Here is a 26,298-nt window from a genome sequence, read left to right on the forward strand (position 1 = left end):
CCTTTCTAATACTGGGAACATTGCTTGCTTAGCTCGAATTGTTTAAACAAGCCTTTCCCTAAAGGATGACTTTTTGGATAAATGTGTGCTGTGCATAATTTTCAGATTACAGAGTGTCAGGGCTTTCTTTAGCTTGAGGAGTTCCAGAATGGGGGAGGACGCCCTGACGAACTTAAAAAGTCCTTAAAAAGTCCTTAAAAAGACACTGTTAAACTCCAACTTTATAACACTTCTGCCTCGACAGAGGATGGAAAGAGACAGTGCCTACTGCAGGGACAGCTAAATCTCTTCTGTCTGAGGGAAAAAACATTAAGAAAGGCTTTTGTTTTATCTCTTCAAACGGATTTGCTTCCAGATTACAGCAAGCCTTTTTGCTGGCATTTGTTTTCAATATGGAGGTATCAGTTTCAGAGGACAAGTGTGTTTGGGGAGGGGTGTGTGTATGTGTGTGTGGTTTTTTTAAATTCTTGAATCTTTGTGAAAAGTTTTGTTAATACAATCAACAGGCATTGTAACAGAGCTTTCAGTTCATCAAAGGGCTTTTTGTAGCGAGAGGACACCACATCCATTAAACTGGTTGTGCGGGTCCCAGAGCGAATCTCTTTCCAGTTTTTCTTTACAGTCTTCAATTGCGTGCCTTTTCCAGGCAGAGTATCCCCTGCTTTGCCAGGCTCTGAGGCTGAAGTTTTAATTTAAATGTGCAATAACTGAGTGTTTCATTTTCGATTTTCCTAACGGAAGTTAGCTTTTGACTTCCAGAAATGCTGCGAATCCTCACAATTGACTTGAATGGAAAAGGGAGGGCCTGTAGAGAGGCACAGAGAGGAGTAAAGTGTTGAGCCCTTCTGAAAGTCGGGCTCTTTGTGCCTCTGAAAATCTAGCTCAAGCCTTATGTAAGCTGCAAATGCTCAATCTGCCAGAGCCAAAGTGACTTGAGTCGTTCCCTTAAAGGAAAAAAGTACTTATGGGCATTTAGCTCAAGTCCTTTTTAGTGGGGCAGAAGGAACATTTCCAAACTGGAAACTGTCTTTCACTTTTCCGTTTTTAAAATGTCTGCAGGTGAAGCTTTTGACAGAGTCCATCCCCATCAGCAAGACTTTGCAGAAGGAGGTTGCTCATATAAAAAAATGCAGGACTTTGTGCTGTCTTGATGCACATGGTGAACCACCAGTGAGACAAGCGCACGGTGGTTGCTCAGGACTGGTGTGACGAACCCAACCGAAGGCCCAGGGATCCTGGCCGGAGGTGCGGGGAGTCGTCCTGACCTGTTCCCTGCACCAGCCTGCGGGCAGGTGGCTGCAAGAACTGCTCCGTTTTGCAGAGACCTTTGCGGGCGTTTCTGTCAGTTGCTGGCCCTGAAGGTGAAGGCAAGAGGAAGCGAGTGCCTTAAAAATACATGGCTGTTATGCAGAGAGGGACGATGTGGTAAAGGTACCACGCGCTCCTGGGAGCGTGTCCACGGCGGGAGGGGAAACGCCAGGGCTTTGTGCACCTGAGGTGGCGGGAATGTCCCTTGCCCGGCACTTCACAGGATCACAGAACCGCTGAGCTTGGGAGGGGCCTCTGGAGATCATCTAGTCCAACTAGATGCTCAAGCATCAAGAACCGTTGAGGTTGAGAGGGAGCTCTGGAGATCGTCTAGTCCAACTAGATGCTCAAGCATCAAGAACCATTGAGGTTGGGAGGGGCCTCTGGAGATCGTCTAGTCCAACTAGATGCTCAAGCATCAAGAACCATTGAGGTTGGGAGGGGCCTCTGGAGATCGTCTAGTCCAACTAGATGCTCAAGCATCAAGAACCGTTGAGGTTGGGAGGGACCTCTGGAGATCGTCTAGTCCAACTAGATGCTCAAGCAGGGTCCCCCAGAGTGTATTTCCCAGGATCACTTCCCTTTTCCCTGCCTTTCAAGGAGTCGGCGAGGTGGGCCAAGCCCTGAAGGGACCCGATTCTCCATGAATTCACTCACTGCTCGCTTTTCTCCGGTTTACCCCCTCGAGGAGCTGGGGCCGGTAGGGCTGCGAGGGCTGATCCGGCCCCTGGGTGGCCCCGCACCCAGCCTCGACCCCTCTCTGCTAACCAGAGACAGACAGCCCCGGCCCGGGGCTGTGCCGCCGGGGCTCGCTCGGCCGCCTCTCGCCGCGGACCCGGCCCCGGCCCTCGGCGGCCCGCAAGAGCTGACGGTGCCACGTGGCCGGGGCGCTGCCGGCACGGCGAGGCTCGGCAGGTGCTCGCCGCCCCTGGGCCCTCCTGGGGGGGTGGGCATCTGCCAACCCAGCCCCTCGGGGAAGCCCACGATAATCAGCTGGCCCCGCTGATTATTTGGGGATGAGGGTAGAGGCTGGTGGGGAGGCAGGATTGGGAGCGCCCGACCGGCCCCAGGGTGGCCGCCGGGAGCGGGTGCCGGCCCCGGGGATCGTCTCTGCTGGTTGCGTGACGCAGGCGGCCGGCGTCGGGCCGTGCGGGGACGGGCCCTTCCCTGCGCACCTCTCGGCAGCCCCAGAAGCGGTGCGGCTCTGCCTCTGGGGGAGGCAATGTGGCAGCGGGGGGGGGGGGGGGACGAGGGGGGGACACCGAAGTTTTACCGAATTGAGCAGGAACGTAAAAACCATCCATAGAAAACACGCGCTGGAGCGGAGCGCTATGCGGTGCCGGGCCCTTTTTCTATTCCTCTGATTATAGGCTTGTATTTATGCATTTGTTTGTTTGTTTGTTTGTTTGTTTGTTTTTGCGAGCTAATCTCTCTGCCGGTCTGGGTTGCAGTTATTTTATTGGGCGCGAGGTGGGCGATGCCGAGGGGGGCTCTGGCTAGTAGTTGCCTGGCCGGCTGGCTGCTTTTGCAGGGCTGCTGGGAGTTTTTAAGCGGTGTGAGAATCCTGGGAGCTGGTGATGTCAGACCCGCTTGGGTCATTTGAAGGTTAGCAGCCTGGGAAGGGTTCACCGAAAGTTCACTCGCATATATTAGGCAATTCAATCTTTCATTCTGTGTGACACAAGTAGTAGGAAGTGAGCTGTTCAGAGGCAGAAGGATCTATTCATTGCTGAGGGGGATCCAGAGTTCCTACCGGAGCCGTTTTATTCCCGGGACTTTGGGGAGCCGGGCGACGCGAACAGACGGCACGCGCCCGGCGAAAGCCTGAGGAGCGGGACTGGTTCGACAGAAATTTGGGGGCGAATTGACTGCAACGAAAACTTGGCGCGCGGCTTGCTTCCCCCCATCTTGCTGGATTGGCTGGGCAGCCTGGAAAATGGTAAATGATCATTTGGATCAATTACAGGCTTTTAGCTGTGTTGTCTGTCATAATTCATGATTCTGGTCTGGGAAAAAGACCAACAGCCTACGTGCCAAAAAAGGGGCAGAGTTTGATGGAGTTGGGTGTACTTTTATGTGCCATTTTCCTCCACACCTAGAGGAAAGCACTTTTGCAGGCATTCTGTGCAGGGGGAATCATGTTTGACTGTATGGATGTCCTAGCAGTGAGCCCCGCTCAGATGCTGGATTTCTACACTGCGAGTCCGTCTTCCTGCATGCTCCAGGAGAAGGCTCTCAAAGCATGCTTCAGTGGATTGGCACAAACAGAGTGGCAACACCGGCACAGTGCTCAATGTAGGTCCCAACTGTTATTTTTCCAGTTTTGAAACAATTATCATTGTTTGCATGTGTTTAAACAAATACTTTTAATTTCGAGTAGGGGTAACGAGGGGTGTTTTTTGGGGGCTGGGGGGGTTAGTTCTTATGCAAAATGAGGTTTGGAAATGTTTTTCTCCACTGGTGAGAAAAGAAACACCTAGCTGTTTTCTGTTTGTCTCTTTTTATGTTGCTTATTGGTCCTTGTAACAGTTGCGGAGCCAAGCAGGAACACTTACAATTAAAATACAATGCAGCACTTGTAAAACTCCAGCCAGTGAAGGGCGAATTAACGTAACATCTCTGTAGCAGTTTTTTTCTTTGCCTCCCTAATCTAATTTCTCGTTGATAATCTGGATGCATGGTGTCTCGAAGAGCATTTTTAGCCGGGCAGCCAGGCAATTAAAATGCTCTTCTCTACAGTTCTTAAAAAGACGCTGAACTGCAGCCTGTAGGTGCCATTCCAGAATCCGACAGCAGTTTTAAGTTTCCTAAGAAAAGGCAATATTTCTTTGTACTGACCTTGCTGCCACCTTTCTTCTTCACTTTGTTGCTCTAAGAAGTTGCTGTTTTGCTAGAAAACTACTTACTGTGAACACCCTTTGAGTTTAACCATCAATTATTTCTATACCTTGAGATTTAGGCGGTGTTACACTGGTAAGGGAGGAGGACGAGGTAGTGGAAGGGTACTTTTCCAAAGGTATTATTATTTACGTGAACTCGTCTCAATTTAGTGCTGCGATCCGTAGATGGTAAACAATGGCAGTATTTCAGCCCCGCAGTTTCAAGTTTGAGAAATGACAAGAAGTGCCAGAAAGCATCACCTTATACTCTGCATAAAAGCTTGCAGGATGCTTCACTGCTCTGACGGTGATTTAGATAAATGACTTGGCTATCTATCAAAATGTTTTTAACACGCTCTCGGGCACTTCAGTACGCCATTAACTGTATAATTACGTTTGAAATTTTTCTTTTGCAATGTGTTAAAAAATTGCTTAAGAATTAGAGTGGTTCTCCCTTCAATAGCGTTTAGCTCAAGGCGGGGGGGAATGGGGGGCGGACGAACTGAAAAATAAATAAATAAAATGGTTGGTGTGGTTTTCACTCTGCTCAAAACTTTCCAGTCAGCATATGACATTTGTGTGGGTTTAGTAATGAAAACAGAATTGTAAAAATGAATGACTACCTGCCTACAGCATTTCAAATATTTTGATGACTTTACAACTAAAATTAAAGTGCATAAGACTATAAAGTTCAGCGTGAGATTTTTTTTTCTCCACGCAGTTTTCAAAACGCTTCACGTAAGATAGGAAACAAATCTGTTACTTCAAAATAACGTTATTAGCTATGAGAGAACTTCAGTTAGAAAAAAAAAACAGATGTTTCACAGAAAATGTAGGGTTTTTTTCCCCTCTATGGTTTAAACCTTAGTATTTAAGTTCAGCGGTCGTATGGAGGAAACTTGGAATTAAATAAACTTTCCCGAAGTAGGAGGCATATGCTATGGTAAAAAGCTTTCATTTGCAAAATATTCTTTAAATAACTTCTAGTTTTAAGACGTCCTACTCATTCTCCTGTAGTTGGTCAATAACTAGAAGGCTAATTCTTAAAAACAAAATATATCGTGTTTGTTCTTGGACAAGTTAAACACAGGATTACCCTTATCAGAATGGAATGAGTGGTAAATATGTCATTTGCCTTGGGCCTGTGATAAGAGACAAGTGTTGATAACACTGAAGTTAAGCTAATCAAAGAAACTCATATTAACAAGAGTAAATGAAAAAATACAAGAAAATGCATTCAGGAATCCAGTCTCGTAACTTCGTAGGCAATAGGATTAATCTTCACTGCGTGGGAATTTAAAACCAGGCCGAAACCTGAATTATAAGACGATGGCTGTAATTTGAGCCGTGACAGTTAATGATGTATAAATATGGCAAAGAAATTTAGTTAGGTTCTAAATGGAGAATTGTTTGATTTCTAGAGCAAGTTTTGTTTTTAATTTTGAAAAAAAAGTGTGAGCACTTTAAGTGGGTGGGTAAATACATGTACGTGGTTTATAAAATACTAAAATTCTGTCAACAGCCGTTTTATTGCGTGCAAATAGTGACAAAACCCAGAATTTCTGCAATATAGAAAGCTTTTAATCGTTTAAAGGTTGCTCCAGTGCTTATAAATACAAAGATAACAATGTTTAATTCAAACTCAAGTGTTTCCTGATTCTCTGTTTTTATTAAGACCTTTGTGATTTAATGGAATGTCATTGCAGCCAAATTTTGAAATTGTTAGATGTGTAGCTGATGATAGGGTTTTTTTTTTTTGTCTAGTTTGTTGTTTTATTTTTGGCTCTGCCATAAAAGCAGTACACCTGCAGCCATTGCGTTAGGGCCTTAGAAATATTGCTTTGATAGAGGCGTGATTGCAGAGTAAAAGGTAAATGGTTGTTAAGGGAATAATACATGAACAGTGCAGACTCCGAACAGTCCCGTAACAATCCCAAACAGCATCAGGGTTTCAGCTGAGATGCTGGCGAAACCCGTGGCTGCAGAGTTTAATTCCCAATGCTGGAGGTCTCCCACTTCAGCCCGTCTTCCCTGGGTTAATCCCATTATGATTCAGTAAGCAAACACACTCCGGCCACAGTACAAATTTTCTAGTCCACGAGGGTCTTCAAACTAAAATAGAGGGTAAGATGCAACCTAAACCAACTTGTGTGGTTTTTTTTTTTCCTCCCCCTGTGGGAGGAAAAACCTTTTATGGGGTTGCAACCCAAACGTTAGCCACTGCATACTACAAGATGTGTTGCGAGCACAAAAAAATGCATAATTGGGCTCATACACGCTTACATTTTATGTGATATTGGTTATATTGTTAGAGGTTTAAAAATAAATTATTTATTTACAGAGAAAGAGATGGGCTCAGAAAGGAGAGTAGAACGGACTGCGCTTTTAATCACAAGTAATTCTAACTCCTTTTAGTTCTCGTAAGATAAAAATCAAGTCAGTATAATCAAATTAGAGGAGAATAGTTCTTAAGAGGAGAAAACTGACTAGAGTTAGGATTACAAGAATGAGGAGTTTACATGGATAAGTACGATACAGTTTTCCAGGTCCTCGTAGTACAGTGGCAACAATTACCAAGAGAAAAATGAGCAACTTTCGGTGAAATGTGAGCTAACTAAATACTGCGGAAGTGGGAAGGGGACAGGCCGTGGAAGAGAGTGGTCTGCAAGGAATGGCAATTTTTCTTTAGCCTTAGAAGAGCCTATTCAAAAAAAGTTTTTATTAGTCTTCTTTCATTTAGCAGGTAAAAAACAAATGAGAAGGCCCAAAACCAGATTTAAGCTAAACAGCGCTAACTGTTTAGTTACTATCAGCAAATAATATCACGTAGAAGACTACTATCTGCCGTATTTTTGTTACATATAAAAGAATATGAAATTTGATGGAGATGACAGTTATGTAAATGGCAATAAAATATGATGTAGACATTCCTGCAGCGTACAGTGCTTATTTTGGCTCAGTGGGGGGTGTTTAGCTGGAGATGAACTAGGAGGTATTAGCCTTCAAAAAGTTTGTGAAGAGGAAAATCCAGAAGGCATAAATTTTACATCTACATTCCAGATTATTGCAATGTTTGGGTCAGGTTCTTGTTCCCTGCAAGCACTGGAAATACTAGAAACATCTGTGCTCAACAGAAAAAAAGCTCAGTACTTTATTTTCTTTCATCTTCCTGCATTTAAAAACAAACATTTTGAAGTGAAGGACTTGTAATCTGCATTCCCAAGTATCAGATTGCTGCAGGTGTGTTTGCTAGTGCCCAGAAGGCGAGATCTGTTTGAACCAGGTTATTTTCCTTAAAGTTCATTTATAAACTTCGCAGCTAAATCACTAGGACTGATTTTCTTAGGAGCGGAGTCTTCATTTAAAATTTTATCCTTGTTGCTTAAGGCCGGCTAGTATGCGATGAAAGGTATTTGCTTCTGATCCTCTTCGTTACCCACCTTTTCCTCATTCAGAAAATTGCACGTGCATGTTTTTCTCCTGACTTAATTGAAACTAGCCCAACCGATTCTCCGCGCGGAAGCTCACACAGTTAAGCCCCGTTCAGTTGCTGGCCCAGGAAAAGGCGGATGGACGAGCACCGCTGTCAAAAACTGCTGCGGACAGAGCTCCTGGGAGGCGTTCGCTGGCCAAGGCGGGGTGGGAGCAGCTCGGGGCAAAAGCCCTGCATCTTTGGGTGACTCCCACTTTGCCTAATGAGCCCGCGCGGCCAAGGTGCAACTTGGCCGAGCAGAGCAGGGCTGGGGCAGCCCGGCCTCGAAGCGCGTTACGGCCCAAGCGACGGGAGTTGAAAGAGGCGGGGAGCGTTTCAGGCAGCCAAGTTGGCCATGCTCGCCGGCAGCTGAGTCCCCGCGCACGCCGCGTGCGCTTTGCGGGACGGCGGTCCCCGGCCACGCGCGGCTCGTGCCCGGCGGCGGCCCCTCCGCGCGGCAGCGCCCGGGGCTGCCTTCGGGGTCGCGCTCGCCACGCCGGTCGGCCGGTTTTGCTTCCGTCCCACCGAAGCGCCCAAGTCACCCTTTTCGCTCAGATCTAAATTGGATACCGGCCTTTGGACTGCCAGCAGCGTCACACAACCAGAATTCAGGTTTTGGAGCAGATTTGTGAAAGCACATCCGGCGACATCGCGCTGGGCAGGGCTGCTGTCGGGCGCTGTCGGCGGTACCGTGCCCGAGCCTACGGAAATCTCAGCAGCAGAGCACAGCTGCGATGAGTTTCCCTGCCGGCGGGGCCATAGGGATGAGCGCGAGCGCGTGGGGTGACCGCCTCGCTGCCTGCGAGCAGGAAACTGGGGGCTGGCAGCAGCCTCCCAGCTGTGACCTTGCACCGGCGGTCGGCCGGGGCCAAATTAGCCGTGGTTTCACCGGGGTTTGCAGCCCGTCGCTGGCTGCAGCGCCGAGCCCCGTGAGGAAGGATATCAGTTCATGTATAAAATGGCTAAGGAGCTTCGGTAAATAGACTTTACCCTTTAGAAACCAAAGATCCTGGCAGCGGCTGTAAAGGAGGGTGGGGTTGTACTTTTCCCCTTCCTGTACTTGGACACTTTTGATTATCCAGACTTTCTGGGATTGAGCAGGGCTGCCTAATAACAAAGCCTGCAGAATATAATTGCCTAAATAGGCCTATTGTCCTTTTCAAGTGACTGTGCTCTGAAATCTTTAAGCTTGAGGCTGAAAATGTTGTATATAATGTTTAGATAGCTTGACGTCTGTTGCTAAAAAAGAGATCCCTTTGCCTCATCTCTCATTGCTGGGTGGCTGAGAAACTGGTTATATTCGTGCCCCCTATTGATGTTTACTCCTTTTGGGAAGCAAATATTTTAGCCCCTTCTGTCAGGGTAAACTGCCAAAAGTAATAGGCCTGGAAATACAAAGCTATGATTGATTTTGACCTTTGCTCATGTGCGTGAAGTCTGTCCCCATGCAGTGTGACCCATGCCACTCCTTGCTGAAATCCAAGCCCTTACAAACCAAAAGGAACCATGAAAATACAAGCCATGAAATGCTCAAAACTATTCTAAAATAACAGAATTAATGTTTTTCTCTGTGCTGCAAGAAAAAAGTAGGAGGCAGGAGAGTAGCAAAAGTAGGAGGCAGGAGAGTAGCAAAATTAGATTTTGTAGCAGGAAAACCAGAAAAAACGTCTTTTGTCTGCTGCTGCCTTTTTATGAAAACCGTATTCTAGGTACAAAATAAGCAAACTGATAATGGGGGAACAGTTCTTCTGTGTATTCTTTCAGTCACAGTAATCTCAGCCAGTCCTTACGATTGTAATCATTAAACATCTTTCATCCAGAAATGTGCGTTTTAAAGCATCTTTTTAAAAATCGTGTTTGGGATTTGCTCAATCTGTCATTGCAGGAGCAAATGTATTTCAAAAGTTAGGAATTTCAGAAACAGTAGCCTGAAGTTAGCATCCTAAATCTACATTTCATGGCTTCATTTCCAAAAATGCTGAGCATCTAAGAGCGCCCATGGCCCTTTTAAAAGCAAGCCACGTATTTAAGTCACCAAACGTTGTTTTGAGCTTCCATTGAATATTACATATTTTTAAAGCATTTTTTCCCACCTTACCTAAACTATATAAAAAAGCAATTTAATCACAGAGTTCAGAACAGTAACAGGGGGAACAGTCACTTATAGGACAAAGCAGGACTTGTTTTTAACAGTATGTTGCTCTATTCTAAAAATGTACAAGTCAAGGTTGCAGAAATTAGCATTTAAACCACAAACCTGCTTTTTTCAAGTATTTTGTCTGACTCACTAATTTCTCTGATTGTCTGTTTACTTCCAGGCATTTAATATTGGATGACCGCACTTTATCTCAGACAATTTCAGACTTTTCCTTGTGGTACAGATTTTAATAGCTAGATTATCTGCTTCATAGTCTCACTCATCATTTGCAATTGCTCTGGATTGTTTTCCCCGTGGGAGTGAATTAATACACTTGTGGTCACGGCACCTTTTGCTTATTTTGGGGGGGAAAAGAAAAGTCTGGCTTCCTTCAGCTCGTTTTTAGTAATCTGAATAAGAGAGGAGAACTTCTTGCATCATGTGACGGGGCGGCTCAGGCAGATCCCCAGCATGGGGTCGGTGTGTGAGAACTTCTGTTGTACATGACAATCTGATAAGGATATCATGTGGTTTGGAAACGCGTTCCCACAATGCTAACTAACTTCTTTGTCCCTTTATTTGGGAGTGGGTAGGGAAAAACTTAACAAAGTAATGCCAGCCCTTATATAACTGACTGCACTTTGTTTTAGCATTCTGTTTGAGTTTTACAGCTTCTTCAAATACTTTTGTTAAGAGAACTGGAAATATAATCCAGCAAGTCTGTGCAAAGAATCTTAGAGTATATAATACACCTTCTGTTCCCCTTGGACAAGGTGATTTTTCTTTCCTCTGCCTATAGCATATATAAACTGAATATGATAAAACTGTGTAAGTCAAATGTATACATACAAGAGACACTTGTATAGGTTTAATAGGTTAAAACTTGAATGAGTATTTATAAATTCTCAAAGTGCTTTGGATCTTCACCACTAAGGACGTGATGGTAAAGTCCATCCATAGTTTGGAGGGGTTTCCATTTTATGCACTTTCAGTGACTTACATTTTACCCTGTGAGTGCATTCTCCAAGAAAAAGAACAGATACATGTCTCACATCAAAGATTTTTTTTAGCACTGATTAGTTTCATTAATGATTTGAAGGCTCTCTTTTCACTGAGCCGTATTATTTTTCTTTAGGCTCATGTTTCATTTTTAGCAAGGATTTTTGAATGATAAAATGACATGTTAAGTATATTTTTGTCTTTTAGAGCCTTACCCAGTGAAGCGCTTAACATGCACTCCACCCATGATTTTAATAGGAGTTTTAGGCACAGAGTGCTTGTATGACTGAGCCTGAAATACCAGTAAAAGCTGGTGCCATTGTGCTGGATGATGAAAAAACGGTAAGAGTAGTCCCTCTCCTGGAAGATTCACATTTAAAATGGGCAAGATAGATGAAGAATATCAAAATTTATTGAAGACGTGTAACTGAGGTGTTAAACAAGTTGTCTAGTGCTGCACCAAAAATTTTGTGGCAGATGACTGCCACAGTTAGATTTAACTCATATTTCCCTCAGTTCAGCCCAGTGCTTGAATCCTAGAAAGCTGTTTGTTCCCATAATATACAAACAGAGAAAGGACCGGTTCATTCAAAAAGATATATGCAGTCAAATGAAACAAAAAATCTCTTGAAACCTGTCATTTTGTATCTGAATGCAGCTTGTGAAGAGTTCCTGAAAAGGCCATTGCATCATTGCACTGCTCTTCTCAGAGCACATCTTTTCAGTATTTCTCAGCCAGCCTAGCTGGCAGCGTAGCAGCACGCCACGCAGAGATGGCTGTTTTCCTTTGAGATAGTGATGATCTTTCTTCTCATCTTCCAGTCTTCCACCAGAATCATTCCTCTGCCAGCTGGTGATTGATAGGTATCAAGAGGATTTGCAGTTTGGTGATTGATAAATGGATGTAACAGCCTCTGAGTTGATTTAAATGTTTCATTTATGTGCAAACACCGCTTTTGGGCAGGGGTATTTAGGCAACCTGCGACACTGCCCTGTCTTTCAGGAGCCTCGGTGCAGCGCCTCCTCTCCAGAGAGCTCTTGCTCAAGAGCTGCCGGTAGCTAGAGACAGCAGCAGCGAGCACACTCCTCTGCAGCTCACCTTCCTCCTCCACGGCTCCTGCCTTTAATTCCTAACCTTGTTCAAGCAAAGCAACAACCAAGAGCAGCCTTGCCTGTCTTTCCAAGACTAAACATTCACTCGCACACTGAGAAAAAGAGCTTGGAAAACTGTGTAACAGTGCCATCTGGCGATACCTGCCAAAATCTTACTGTCTGCAAGTGCTGCTGCGTTGGAGGCATTCAGTCTGAAGGCGAAAGCTTTCACCAGGCCTCTGGTTCAGTCCTGGAGTAATGCCTGTGTGCCCCAAAGCTTGTCTCTTTGTTTTTTACCCAACTCTTTAAGTTAATCTAATCCAAGATACTATCTGCTCTGCAAACCTTCCCTTCCTAACAGAGAGCACTAATCCATCAATCTGCATTTTTGGCTGCGGCCACAGGTCAAAGGACTAGCTAAAAAAGGCATGCATGTGTTAGCTTTTTTATTGTTAAGATCAGATCCTTAGGGGTTTTTGTTTGTTTGTTTTTAAACAGTCGCTCATACCTTTGTCTCTCAACCTGTAATTTGAGCAGATTTTTCTTTTTCTTTTCTTGGTCTTTTAGAGTATTCCTTTGCATTGCTTTGTTGTTTTAGTTTGCTCTTTTCATTTGGGAAGAAATTTCATTGGTTACCTGATCAGTGTACGTCAGCTCCTCCTTAGTGACTGGCTCCCCACTGAAAATCTTGGGAGACCTTTCTTCAGTCATGAGCTTTCTGTTTCCACCTCACACTTTGAACACCAAGGCTTCAAATGTATTTAAAATGCAGAAAAAGTCATGACAAATCATCATCTTTCAAATGTTTGTGCAAAGTATCTTTGGGGCAGGGAAGTGGCTGGTTTAATAGAGAACTCTGTTATTCTCAAATCCTCATCTTTTGTCATGTGTTCTTCTGGCTAAGTAAGTATGTGAAGAGCACATCCTTCCAATTTTTGTGTGTGTTACCACATGCACTTCTCTGAGACCAGGCCAATAAGGACCTATTAAGGTTTTAAACAAAGACTTAGCCTTCAGTTAGCTGCATGAAGGCTGAGCTGACACATCCTGCCGTGTCTTTTCCTTATCCAAATCCTTTCCTTTCCCTGCGCTTTGGGTAGATCCTGTGAGACTTAGTGGACAAAGCGCGAGCTGTGCACGCAGAGGAACCCAATGTCTGGATGCTGTGTGAGAAGATGGCTTTTCCCCTGGGAAATGGAGCCCAGTATGAACATTGCAGTTGTTCAAGGTGGCTGTTTTCACCTTTACCAAATTGTGAAAGCAGCGCTTGGTTACAGCGTGTTGTACTAGCGCTGCCCAGTAACGCCATGATCTTTGCACTTTTGCTAAACATAATTTCTGTGCAGAACAAGAAAATACTCTGACGAAAAGAGATGTGGAAGGAATGATGCGATTCAGTAAGATTAAATCAGAGTATCGGTTTCCCTGGAACACGTATTTGGCTCTCCACCAACAATCTTTTACCCCATTTTTCACATGAACACATACTTTCACATGATAACTCTTTTTGAAATATTAATGCTTCTAGGGCTGCATTACCTTTGTTTCTTCATCAAAGTCCATTACTATGAAAAGGCTGCTGTTCCTTAGGCTGTTTCAGCTTCAAAAGAATTTGAGGGCCTGGTCTATTGGAAAGCTTGGGGGTATAATTAGTGAAAATGGAAATAGATGCAAGAGAAATTTAGTTCCTGATGTTTTAATTTAGTGTAGTACTGCCATGTGTTGTTGAAGAGGATTCTTAAAGGCAAACATAATTATTTCATTATGGTCTTCAGAATGCTTTCATTGGTCTTAATGACAAGAAGCTGCATAAGGAGTCATACATTTTAATTAGACCTTCTTATATTTACATCAGATAAATAACAAATAATTGATGAAAAACAAGTCTTCTGAATGGATGATTTCACACAGAGCTCTGGTTACAGTTTAATGATAAAACATTTCTCTTATTGCTTTGCATTTTAATTATCTAGAATTATTACTCTTGCAGAGATTTGAAAATACTGTTATTTCCATGCATTTGATTAGATTTGCAACTGATTTTGTGAATCTGAAGCTAAGAAAAAAGGTGTTTTCCTGTGTATATCACTTACAACCAATTTCCAGCTTTATTAATTTAATTTTGTTTTCATTTCTTACATTTAGATATCTTTTTTTTGGATAGATTCCTCAGTAAAAGCTGGTGGGAACAAGAATCAGACTTTCTCATGCTCCCTCAATTCCATATAAAGGAGCAAGCCCTGCCATTGTTAACAACCCAAAACTCCTTTAGAGGTCAAGGAACGAGTATGAAATTGCAGGGCTTATAGTGGAATTTTCCAAGGCAAAAGTAGGTGCATCCTTCTCATCGGCTTAGTTCAAAGTTGTGTTCCTAAATCTCTTCAATTCGTTTCGAAAATCTTACCAGTAGCTTCAAATAATTGTGTATATGCTTGCATATGCATTTAAAATATATATTTTATATTTTTATATTATAAATAAATATATATATATATATATAAACATACATTTTAAAATGTATTTTTCTTCTTCTCTTTACCCTCTTTGTCAGATGCTTTATAAGAACAGGAGAAATGATTTCAGAGTTTTGCTACTTGTAAGTCTTTCATGTCTGTAAGCTCTTCTGTGTTTCATTTTTGCAACAAAACATATTTCACATGATTCATTCCTGGGAGTACGCCGAACACTAATTGTTGTTATTGATTTTAAATTTCACAACCATTACAAGTAAGCCAGATGAGTGGCAGATAAAGAGTAATAATCCATGGAGTTCTGGAAGTGTTTCGTGTTTGTCTGTAGTACTTTATGTGATCAATAGTAACTGCCCCATTGAAACTAACTGCTGTATCAAATAACAGTAAATCAAATGAATGTGCTTACAGATTATTTATTGAGAGCTTTAATTGTTCACTGGGGCCCTGCCTATCTGAGGAAACAACAGAACGTGGTGATCAGACAAACGGGTTTGCAGATGCCGGGGATGCCGTGAAACCGCGGGGTATGCATCCTGCGGCCAAGTGATGGGAGAGCTTTCCAAAAGGTGCCCCTGTCCCCGCTGTGATCGCCCACACTGGTCCTTCCCAGAGTAAATCGTTCGGAGATCAGTTTCTCAAAGAGCATCTCTTGGTTTCTTTCTTTTTTTCTTTTCTTTATATAGCAGCTATTTCAGTGGCTTTTCGGGTGACACACACGTCTGTCTAGGTGGGTTAACGTGTGGAAAAAGAACGGATAGGACTTGCTGAGGTTTCCAGGAGGTTTATGCAGTGAGGGACAAAACCAGATCATCTGGTCCAAGAAAGGGAAGCAAGGAGAAAACATGTTAAACTTATTCTGTGAAAACCTGGCCTAGGTAAATTGTAACTTTTGGCACTTACATAATGCTGTACAGTTCTCAGACTTGTGCAAATATTAGGAAACGAAAAAGAATGTTCTCTAACTAATAAACACTGTGCCATTATATTTTACTAATTCCTTAAAATGGCTGCTCTTCCTTGTTACAGTCACTCCGTTAAATACCAGTGCCACAGCTCAGAGCTTTTTTGAACCGCAAAGCGAAGTGCATAGTCTTAGAGGCAGTTTCACCGCCCACAGTTATTTGAACAGCCCTGGTGTGTTGTCAGTTGTACTTTGCTATGGCTGCCGAGTCCTTTCAGGATCGGCTGAGGTACTAAAGCTACCCTTCAGCAATTCAGGAACATGGCACTCAGTGAATTTACACGCAATAACCTGTCTTTCCAACTGTGACAACTGGAGAAGCATTTGCAAAAATAAGCTTAATTTCTACAGAATAGGATGGCCCAGATCTCTCAAACATGGCAAGAAAAGTTTTTCCCTAAAGACTGCGTGTTCTGTGATACATACTTTCATACAAATGTATAATATCGGATAATCATATTATAAACATTTAGAAGTCAACGATTACAACATAGTGGCCAGAGATCTTCTAGAATTTTATCTCATGTGAGAAAAGGAATTTCCTTTTTTCAAAGCGTTAAGCGTCCCCTTAAGTTTCGTGTGACATCAGGTATTGAATTTGTTACTGGGTTGGGACTAAATGTTGCTAGTCCAGCTCTTTGGAAATAAAGTATTTCCTTTAAGTCATATTTTATATGAAGTGCAGTGACACTTTTCATTGTTCGTAAGGTTGAAGTATTGCAATAAACTGTGAGCAGAGTAGGTGGGCAGAGAAAAAGTAAATCGCTGTGGAAGGTGGATGTTGAATAACAAACACCAGGTGACTAGTAAATACTGCTGGCAGGTATGTGTTTTTCTGCACTGCGGTGAATGCATATGTTTTTGTCATCCGTATGAGAAAGGTACCGACAGACTACACAGAGGTAGACTTATGGGTGTTCCTGCCTCCAGGTGATGAGCAGGAAAATCCTGTGCAGATAGAGAAGACGAGAACAGAACATTGGAAAACTTGCTGTCCAGTCACGGTGCTCATCTTGTCTCCCGTTTCCTGTGAATCTTCCTTGTTTTATTAATCTTTGATCTTCTAGAAAGAGGTTATAACCTCTGCTCTTAGCCATACTTGCAGTGTTGCTACCCCTTTAGTCAGGATGCTGAGACCCCTCACAGCTTTCAGCCTCTGTTGCACCTGCTGTGAAATGGGTATTACTATGCCAGGTGAACGGCACCAGCGGAAAGTAATTTGCACCAATAAGAAATGTTAAAAAATAGATGTAAAATGTGTAAATTCAATGACAAGGATGCTGAATTACAAGGAGTGGAAATCTGGTACAGTCTATTTTTCATAACACCTTCCTACTACAGCATCTTTTGTTTAGTTGTTATTTAATTCAGATATATGGAAACTCTTCTCCTGAAAGCATTATGGCTTGATCAACTGTATACTTGATTTGCTCCTTGCAAAAGATATTGGTGATATGCTGTTGTTAAATATGCCATAAACTTAGATTTCTTATGTCAGCATCAGAAATGTTGAGGTGCACTGCTCTTAGTAATACACCATCTTGATTTAGCATGTGGAGGGGATAGAGGAGAACAGAGTTAGTCCCTCTTTTGGTCTCAGGCGTTGTGAATGCATGTGTGCTGGAGGATATCTGAAAGATTAAGATTTGGGCTAAACCTCTCCTGTGACAGATGAGCCCAGGTGATGAAAGCCATTTTTTAGTATTTTTATGCCGTGTCTAAATGGAAATAATATATTGTTTTAATTATACCTGCACAGTTAAAGATGTGCAGCAGTGTGAGTGCAAGTAGGGTAGCATAGATAGTTTTATGTAGTCTTAACGCTTAGGAGGGAAGTAAGCAATATAGACCTAAAACGTTAATGTACAAGCACAGGCACCCCAGAGATTAACTAGCATAGTGTTAAGGGCATGGGCAATGTTTGCTCAGATAGCTGCTCAGTTTAAGAAGTTATCTTTCAAGAAGGTAAACATCACCCATTTCTTTAACATTATGCATCGCTGAAACACTGGGCACGTGCTCTGTGCCTGCTGTGCCAGAGGGCTGGTAACCTCTGGAGAAGAGCTGGGGCTTGCTGCTTCAGCAATATTCATTGCATCTCCTTTGTAAAAGAGCTTACTTGATAAAGAATCGTACCTTTGAGTGGCATAATGCCAAAAAAAGTCCGTACCGAGGGCCCGAGAGCAAGATCCCGAGCAATGAGATAACCTAGACAATAGGCTGTTGCCTTGTAAAAAAGGCAAGTGACTGTGTGAGAGGGGACTGTCAAAGAAAATAAAGAGTAGACCTCCTTTTCTAAGGAAATCAAAACTTAGATTTAGTAGAGCAATAAACGCCTTCTAAAGTGAAAGCTGGAAACAATACATTTTTAATAAAATGGGCAGTTACTCTAATTGCTGCATCCCTACTGCTCAATTTCTTTTAGTGCCCTTATTCATTAAATGCAGCATACTTATTATTTACAGATGTATCCATTTGAACTTGTTTATAAAAACCACGCTTTGCAGAAAGTCGTGGATAATATAATGTTAATTGGTGTTTATTGCTGCCTCTAATATGCAATTTTTAAAACAATTTAAAAAATAGCATCTGAGTTCATCACTGGAGTCAACCCAAAACTGCCAATGAATAGTAAAATGTTAGTACTGTGTACTGCAGTAAAGGTAATAGGCCATTTGTAGTGGATTGATAGCTTACCCATTAATGAAGAATTTACCTGTTCTTAAAAGATTTTAATCTAAGCAGTTCAGCTCCTAGATATAATTCGAACGTAACCCATTTAAACATATGTGATAGAGTTCCTAATTGCCCTTGTAAATGGGTACAGAAAGGAGGGTATATAAATCAATTAGTGATATGCAGTAGTGTGGCTGTTACACAAATTAATTGGGATGATCAGAATTTAAACTGCTACTGTACTTACTTGAAGTAGTTTTTATCACTGAATTGGCTCTTGTTCAGTCATTACATTAATTTTAAGATTTAAAAATACCTAAAGATTAAAACATCCTAACTTAATGGTCCTAAAGTTTGAGAAATAAAATTATATGAAAAATATTGCATAGCAAGTCAATTTAACTGCATTTATGGGTAGAACACAACAGTTTTATTTTATCCATGTGGTACTGAACAACTAGGTAATGGAAGTACATGATTAAAGATATTAAAACACTCATTTTCTTGCTGGATTCATAAGCTGTCATAAGAACATGCTGAATATATAGAAAATAAAAAATTTATTTGACAGACATAGTGATACTGAAAACTAATATCAACTTGGATTAGAGCCTAGTTTTGAAGAATAAAATCATTCCTTTTGTGTAATACTTTGAATTATTCTGTTTGGATGCTTGAAAAGATTTGAAGATAAAAGTGCTCAAAACACTATAAAACATTTAATAACTATAAATGGAGACTTTATGACTTAGCAAAGTATCTGAGTGTATATAGATAGAGATAATAGTAACTATTTCATTTCCCCTGCAATTTTTATTTATTCTTGAAGATACTGGATCTGAATTTTCTCCCATTTTATATGTTTACAAATCAAGGGTATTTCGTGGAATCGGTGGAGTTACGACACTGTAAAACGGGTCTGGAAAAAAAGTCAGATCTCTATTATGTTTAAGCGTTTTGTCCCTCACAGTGTCTTTTTTCTTGTAATTGATCCTGCAGGGAAAACATGTTGCATTTGTGACGCCGCAGTTGTACCAACAGGCCCCAGCAGTAGGCTCCGTTTTGCAAAACCCAGACCGAAGAGGCCCGAGTCCTTCCCCTCTCTCTAGCGCAGCTTCTCTGCGTGACGAGAACTGTGTCGCTTTCCTCCAGAGGAGGATCCGACACCGGGAATTCCTTGGTAGAGCAAATAGGACCTGAACTGTGTGGAAAGTTTGTTTTCAGAAGAAAACCTAATATCACACAAACGGTAACATGAATTGTTTGAGTTAAGGTCTTATTTTTTTCAGTTTTACAATAATGTAACAATTTTATCAGCGATTGATGGAATTCTGCATGGTCATCGAACAGGCAGAAAATCATCGAACCGAACGAATAGCAGAGTTAGCATCTTTTGGATGTTTTTCTTCAGTTTTCCATGGGATTTATTTTTTCATTTAGCACGTTTTCATTTTCATTTTGAAGGTAGGCTCTTAACACAAACTGATGAGCTGCTGCCCTGTAAACTCTGCTGTGCCTGCCAAACCCTCCGGCCACCCTTTCTGTATGCTTGCTTCCACCCTGGCCCCCGCAGGAACACCTCATGCTGTCCGCCTGACCATTTATTTAGCAAAAGGCACTCTTGTTCTCAGTTACTAGCTTGTCATTAACTGCTGTCTCAGGACTGACTGTCCTGAGATTAACACAGCTATAACCAAATGTATTTTTTGCCCCCTAATAGAAGTAATCATGACAAGCTCTCGCCTTACACGTTTGCTCAAGTGTAAACATGTCTATATAGCTACACTTATACATAAACCCGAAGGTAGAATTGCTTTGCTGATATAAATGTAAAAAACTAGCCCTGAAGAAAATACGATTTTCTTAGAAAAGGCCACATCAATACAAATCCTGTGTTAGTTATACGGACTTCCCCTCTTTTTTGGTGGAGCTAGGATTTGAGAACCAAGTGTTCCAGTCTGTGGCATTCTGGAGTAAGCCTTGCTGCTGTCTGAAATGCCCTCCTAAGGAGCAAACCTACAGCTTTACCACAGCATGTGAGTGTGCTCTTAAAGTCTGGCAGCAGCCTCCTAGTTGTCCTTAGCTGCTTGCTGTAGTAAAAATGGGCATTGACTGATTTTGCAGTCACCAGAAGCCCTGACTGTACTAAGAGATGCACAAGAGGTGCTCTTGCACTTCTGGCTCACCTCCAGAGCACCTCTGGAGCACAACACAACACCACAGCAGCTTCTGAAAAAGGTTTCAGGGAAGCTTCATTCAGAAATACGTGGTCAGGGTGTACTGATGATGTGCTCAGTGTATAAGAAAGGCAATTTTCCTAACTGCCTACCTGTTAAGTTCAGGCTTATATCTCAGTGGTAAATGAGGTTCGTGGTGGCTTGGGCACTTTAGTCAAGAGTAGAGATTTTTGAGGCAGTTTCTACTGCCGCTTCCGCGTGTGTAAATCACAGTGGCCCATTGCACACATGTAGCCATGCTGCTAGTCACCTTCATGGCAGGAAGCAGGACTTCAGTCAGGACAAGTCTTCTATCGTCTGCTGGGTCATGGTACGTAAGGTGGGGTAGTCTTGCAGAAGGCTGATTCATAGCCAGCTGTTGAGATCAGAAAATGAAGATGAGTTTGGTCTGAGAGACCACGGCTCTCAAGGGGTCAGAAGGACTTTCTCGCAGTCAGCCGGTGAGCAGGGCGCACACTCAGACCTGGGCACTGGGGAGTGCTTCAGAGCCCCCGAATTTGATGTGCTGAGGATGGCTTTGGTTAAGTTCTCTGCTCTATCTGCATCCCCCATGTAGCTTGGGACAAGTCCTGTAAGGCCGTGTTTTGAAGAGACTGCTAGAACTGAAGTTATAGTTAGGTTCTTGGTTGCTGTTCAAAACCCCGCTAGGGTGATGCCTGCAGTTTTTAAAGAATTTAAGACCTAGGCAAATCAGACACGTAGGCTGTCAGTGCTTCTGTTTCCCATCTCTAAACTGAGAAGAATAGCCTTTCTCTTATCTCACTTGGGTGTTACGAAGATAAAAATAGGAATGTTCTTGGGTTATTCTAATACTACAGTAACAGATAGCATACTGATAGATCGGATAGGTAGAAGAGAGCAGGCTCTTGCATGCAGCTTCAAGTGGCAGGATCAGAAGCGCTAGAGACAGCGCTGCATTCCCTTGAGAGCAGGACGGGGATGGGGTGGCCTGAGGAGGCTCGTTCAGAGCATCCTGAACCTGCGGCCTGTGCAAGGATGTCGCCTGGGAAGACGTGGCCCTGGGCAGGCAGGACCAATTGAGTGTGCTGATAAATGGCACTAAAAAGTCAGGTAACTGAATTTGCATGCTTAACAAATGGATTAATTAGAGGCCACACTGTGCTGTAACGGAAAAGAATATTACAGAACAAAATATTTTACTAGGCAACTAACAGGATATTTGTAGGAAAAATAAATCTGTGCTATGAATGAACAAGTTAGCAAGCTGTTGAGGAGCAGAAATTATATGACTAGAACAAAAGAATAAACAAATGACAGACACTGTTGTCTTCTGATTTACTGGAAATATATCTGGATAGCTCTGGTATGCTGGTAATAAGACACTGAACTGTATTTCCTGGCCCTAATCACCTGGAATGAGTAAGGGTTTTAAAGGGTTATACTGTTGTCATATGGCCAAGATCAGTATCCACTGACTCCACTGACTTCTGTTACATGACTCTACTGGTTAACATTACAGATTTGCAACTGAAACTTGGCAATTTTCTTGATGAAAGGCATGAAGGAATATGATGCATCCCTCTCTCCCAGTTCTTAACTGGGAAAAATGGAGCAGATGAGAGTAAATGCTTTTTTGCCACTCAAGTTTGCAGATATGACTTGGTATATGCACAGCAGATGCATTTGCTGAATATGAAGAAGCCATTTTTTTAGACTCATCCTTTGAAATTAATCAGCATTTTAGCACTGAAGCACTAAAGTATTTGCAATGAAAGCCTTCTCAGGATCTGCATAGCTGCTACTTGCATTGGAGCAGCGTTTGAAGGTCCTGCACTGCTAGTTACTGCACAACATACACTGAAACCCTGTCCAAAACAATCTGCAGTCTGAACACACGAGGTGCCAAAGGTGGGGGGGGGGGGGGGAGCCCGAAGAAAACACTGTCCTGATGTTATGTGTCTTCAGCGGAGCAATGGCCAAGCCATGGCCTACCCAAAACAGCCTATGGTCTCAACACGCAAGATGCAAAAGAGTAGGGGAAAGGAAAGATTATCCTGATTTTATGTGTGTCTTCAGTGGAGCAGTGGCCAAGTTTGTACTTGGAACTCCACTAGAGTTAAGAATATCAGCAGAAAGCGTGTGCTTAACTACCTCTTCTAGTCCCAGGGTGGAAGGCAGAGTGCAGCAGGACCGCTCTGCTCCCAAATGGGACTAAATGGGAGCCAGCTGTCCAAATCGCTGCTCTGCTGACAAAGTCACGGCAGTAAAAGCACTTCAGCTTTAGAGACTTCTGCCAACTCAGCTGTGTCTGTCAGGGCTGGCACCTTGTTGGAGATAGCCATTAGCAGCAGGAGCCTGTACTAGAAGCACAGCTCTTAAAAAGACCTAATCTGAGGCACCTTTTGGATGACCTTGTGTGCAGTCTGACCATTAATAAGAACTTGCAGCCTGGACTTCTGATATCCGTGACCTTGACTTTTTATTATTATTGTTGTTGTTGTTGTTGTTAGAAGCTTACTATAGAAATCCTTAACAGTACATTATGAAGATCTGTGGAATACTCTTTAGCTTTTCAAATAACAGAAAGAAATCATTTTGTTTTGGGCACCCTCAAGTAGAAGCTAGATCATAAAGTTTAATCTTCTGATATCCCTTTTGAAAATGTAATGCCCATTTTTATAGTAAAAGCAAGCCTGAAGACTTTTAGTTTTGTCTTTCAGCCCAACTCATGCCTCTTTAAGACCTAGACTCTTTTGTAAAGCTGAACTATGACTTGATTAAAATTAATGCTGGAAAAGTAGTGATGAAGGATTAAAATAGAGTAACTTATATTTAACATAATGGCTTTATGGCAGATGTGTCCAGCTAGCAAGACCCGCACATAAAAAAAAAACAAATGAACCTCAAATGTGGAAGAAAAAAGGTTTTCTTAAGTACTTGTGAAAATCCTGTAACATTGTCTCGATCTGGAGTTATCATGGTAGCCTATGTGTTAATCCGGGTATGTTGTATTCACTCCCGAACTGTTGTATTCACTGAGCCTCAGTACATATTCAGCCCTCCAAGGAAAGGTTGTGCTTGTAGTTCCGATGTTGCAGTTTAGTTATACAATATAAGCTGGTTAATCTTTTGTACATTGTTTTCCCCTGAGCCTTTTCTTCCTTCCCCTTGGTCTCAGTCCTTTCTGCTTCCATGCGGTGTGTCCCCCTGCGTGGTTCAGTGTGAATTCCCACGGAGGACAATCATCAAGCACAGGCAGTGTCAATAAATGAAATCGTAGCGCGACCTCTTTGGTTTGGGTGTTTTCTTTGAAGGAAAGAAAATCAGCATCTTCACACAAGGGAAGACTTTGTTTTTATCTTTCTGTTGTCTCTGATCCGCACCTGTTGTGTATATGATAAAAATATCTGGGACTTATAACCCAGCAACAGTACGCAGCCAGAATCATGTGTGACCGGGTCAAACACACACTCGCTGGAGGGTCATGGCCAGGTTACTAAGTCAAGGCTGGCAAGTCTCCACGATAATGTTTTCTTTCGCTCGCACTCTTTTTTTTTTTTGTCTGTCTTCCAAACAACAGTTAAAAAAAAAAACCCTCATAACAATGCAAACTATTTAAGCATGACAAATTCAAAGAAGTTCTTTATTAAAAAAAAATTGGGTGAGGGGTTTGAGTCAATGATATTTTGGATTTAATTTTATAGTGTAGTTTTATGTGGCACATGAAAGAGAGAAATTTGTATTGAAACAATTGAGACCCACTTTCCCAGTTCCTGGCTCTTTCCTGGAAGATGATTAAAAGCAGACTTTTTTTTCCAGACTAGACATAAAAATTAAATGATCTACAGTATATAGTTATTTTTTCAAATGTTTGGAGGCTTATAAATAACTTCTACAATCAAATGCACACATACAAGCAGCAGAGAATCTGGTTCTAATTACTTGTACTTTAGTTGAACTTTGGCGTTTCCTTTGACTTTCTGCCTAATGTATGTGAGCTGTGTGCCTTGCACTCCTGCAGTGAATTCACAAAAAAAAGAGTCAAAAAATCCAGACTCTTGTTGGTGCCAACAAAAATGAGGGTTAACAGAATGTTTTGACCAAATGCAACACTTTGCTATTCACCCTAATTAGCCGAAATTGCTGCTTCCCACCAGGGACCCTGAGCTCAGTATTCAAAATTCCCTTGAGGCTATCCAGGAAATGCCATTTGCTTTACAACTTCTTATTCTTTTAAGACTCAACTGTCCAAAGTGTGCATTAACATACAAGCTTAATAATCTAAGTTTCTAGTGAAATAAAAGGCATTTCATAATGCCTGCCCTGCTTCTAATTGGTCACAGAGTAAAATACCTCGATCTGTCAACATGGTTTAGCTAACAGTAAATTAGCTTGCACAAAGCACACTGTGCTTTTAAAGATCCTATCTGCTACTTTATCTAACCTTTAGAAATATTTCAGACATGTTAGGAATTGTGAAGCGAGCTATTGTTTGAGATTCCTGTATGTTTAAGTGGCATTCAGGTGTGCTGTAGCTGCATTCAGGCCCTGTTTTCTCAGGTGAGTAGGGATCCTCAGCTGTCCCATCCTGCAGGACATTAAAGGGAGAAGACAGCAGGACATTGAAAGAAGTGGACTTTTTTTTTTCTCTCTCTCTCTTTTGACTACATTGTTCCTGAAATTGTAAGATTACTTTAAAAATACATTTTCTGGAAATGTCAAAATGTCAACTGTCTTCCCCCCCCCCCTTTTTTTTGACTCCTGTGTGCAGCTGTGTGTAGAGGGCAGTTCTGCTTCGTCTAGCTACCTGCGTGATAGAGTAGTGATGTTTTACACTAAATCCTTAACTCCTTTCATTCATACTTTGTGAGCGTGAATTGCCGCAGTCTCCTACTCCTGATTTCTGTGCTTCCACGCTAGCTGTATATATATTTCTAAATAGATAAAGAGCTAGAGAGGCTAAATCCAGATAATATTAGTAAGTCAGAGCAGCAATAAGAGTTGACCCTGCGTAGTCCAAGTTCACAGCTCCTCCAGAAAGCAGGCCATCTTGCCTATGAGCAAAAGTAGACATGTTCCTCACACGCGTTTTCTTAGAAAAATAAAAAACTCTGCAGACGGTTGTTCATCTGACACAAGTACTCTTATTGAATGGATTGGGCCATTTTAGTAGCAGGACATGTCTGGGTTTTGGGGGTCTTTTGTTTTGTTTTGTTTTTTTCCCTTTCATATTCCTTTTCAAATTATCCAGCAAAAAGATTTCTCTAGCGGTATCTTCAGATCTTGAGTTGCTGACTACACTTCTTGTATTTATGAACTGAGCTGGCTGCCTAATCTCTTCTGAGCACCACAAGTTCCTGTTGCTTGGCCAGTGGCTCACAGACCTGTGTTGCACATATGGTTAGTGGTTTGAACACTACAACTGGATGCTGGTGCTTATTTAGAATGAAATCATCAAAAAAGCAGAAGTGGATCAGTATTATTCCTAAAAGACTGCTTTCTCCAAACTGGAATCACATAAGGATTGCAGGAGTGCGGTTGTTTTATTGAATGACACAACCCCGTTTTCCCCGGGGAAGCCTAAAAACTGCCTTTTGGACTGACTGGGAGAGTTGAATGAGCTAATACGAACCACATTGTCTGCTGATATTGCAGAGTTTTAAAGCTGAAGTTTTATCATTCTGTAACCTGATTGGGAGCCGCTAAGAGTCATATACTAGCATGAAAGAAGGAGCAGCATGTTTCAGGCCTCCCAAGGGCATTTGATGAATCTAACTTTAATTTAGAAATACTAATAGATTATTGATTTAAGTAGGATGACTGTGCACAAATCAATAACATAGCACTCTGTGTCTCTCTTAAATACCAGAAATTACTATTGAAAAGAAATGATCGTTTTCATCTCTTTTTCAGTAGGAAGAAAAAAAAAAAAACCTTTAATAAAGTTTGTCTGGTCCAGTAGGAACCTGCAGATATTTGGTTTCAAAAGGTTCTGAAACAGATCATTATAATTCCAGACATTGTCTTAATGTCCTACTGTATTGAGTCACATGCTGTTTTTTTACTTTTATGTTTTTTCACACAAGCCTCATTACTGATAGA

At 42.2% G+C, this 26,298-nt stretch overlaps 1 protein-coding gene across 13 annotated transcripts in view; it reads left to right on the forward strand.

The window, feature by feature from the left end:
* The window catches only part of RARB (retinoic acid receptor beta), a 336,226-nt gene that overhangs the window by 238,815 nt on the left and 71,113 nt on the right, over positions 1-26,298 (forward strand). The window contains exon 1 of one of the 13 annotated variants that reach the window (XM_009687944.2): positions 2,868-3,603. The exons of the other annotated variants lie outside the window; for them this stretch is intronic. Coding sequence (XP_009686239.1) covers positions 3,447-3,603 — 157 coding nt within the window. The 5' untranslated portion in view covers positions 2,868-3,446. Of the gene's footprint in view, positions 1-2,867; positions 3,604-26,298 lie in introns of those variants that run through there. 13 annotated transcript variants of the gene reach the window in all.

The sequence above is a fragment of the Struthio camelus genome, chromosome 2 (assembly GCF_040807025.1).
Source record: "Struthio camelus isolate bStrCam1 chromosome 2, bStrCam1.hap1, whole genome shotgun sequence".
In the NCBI taxonomy this organism is placed as follows: domain Eukaryota; kingdom Metazoa; phylum Chordata; class Aves; order Struthioniformes; family Struthionidae; genus Struthio; species Struthio camelus.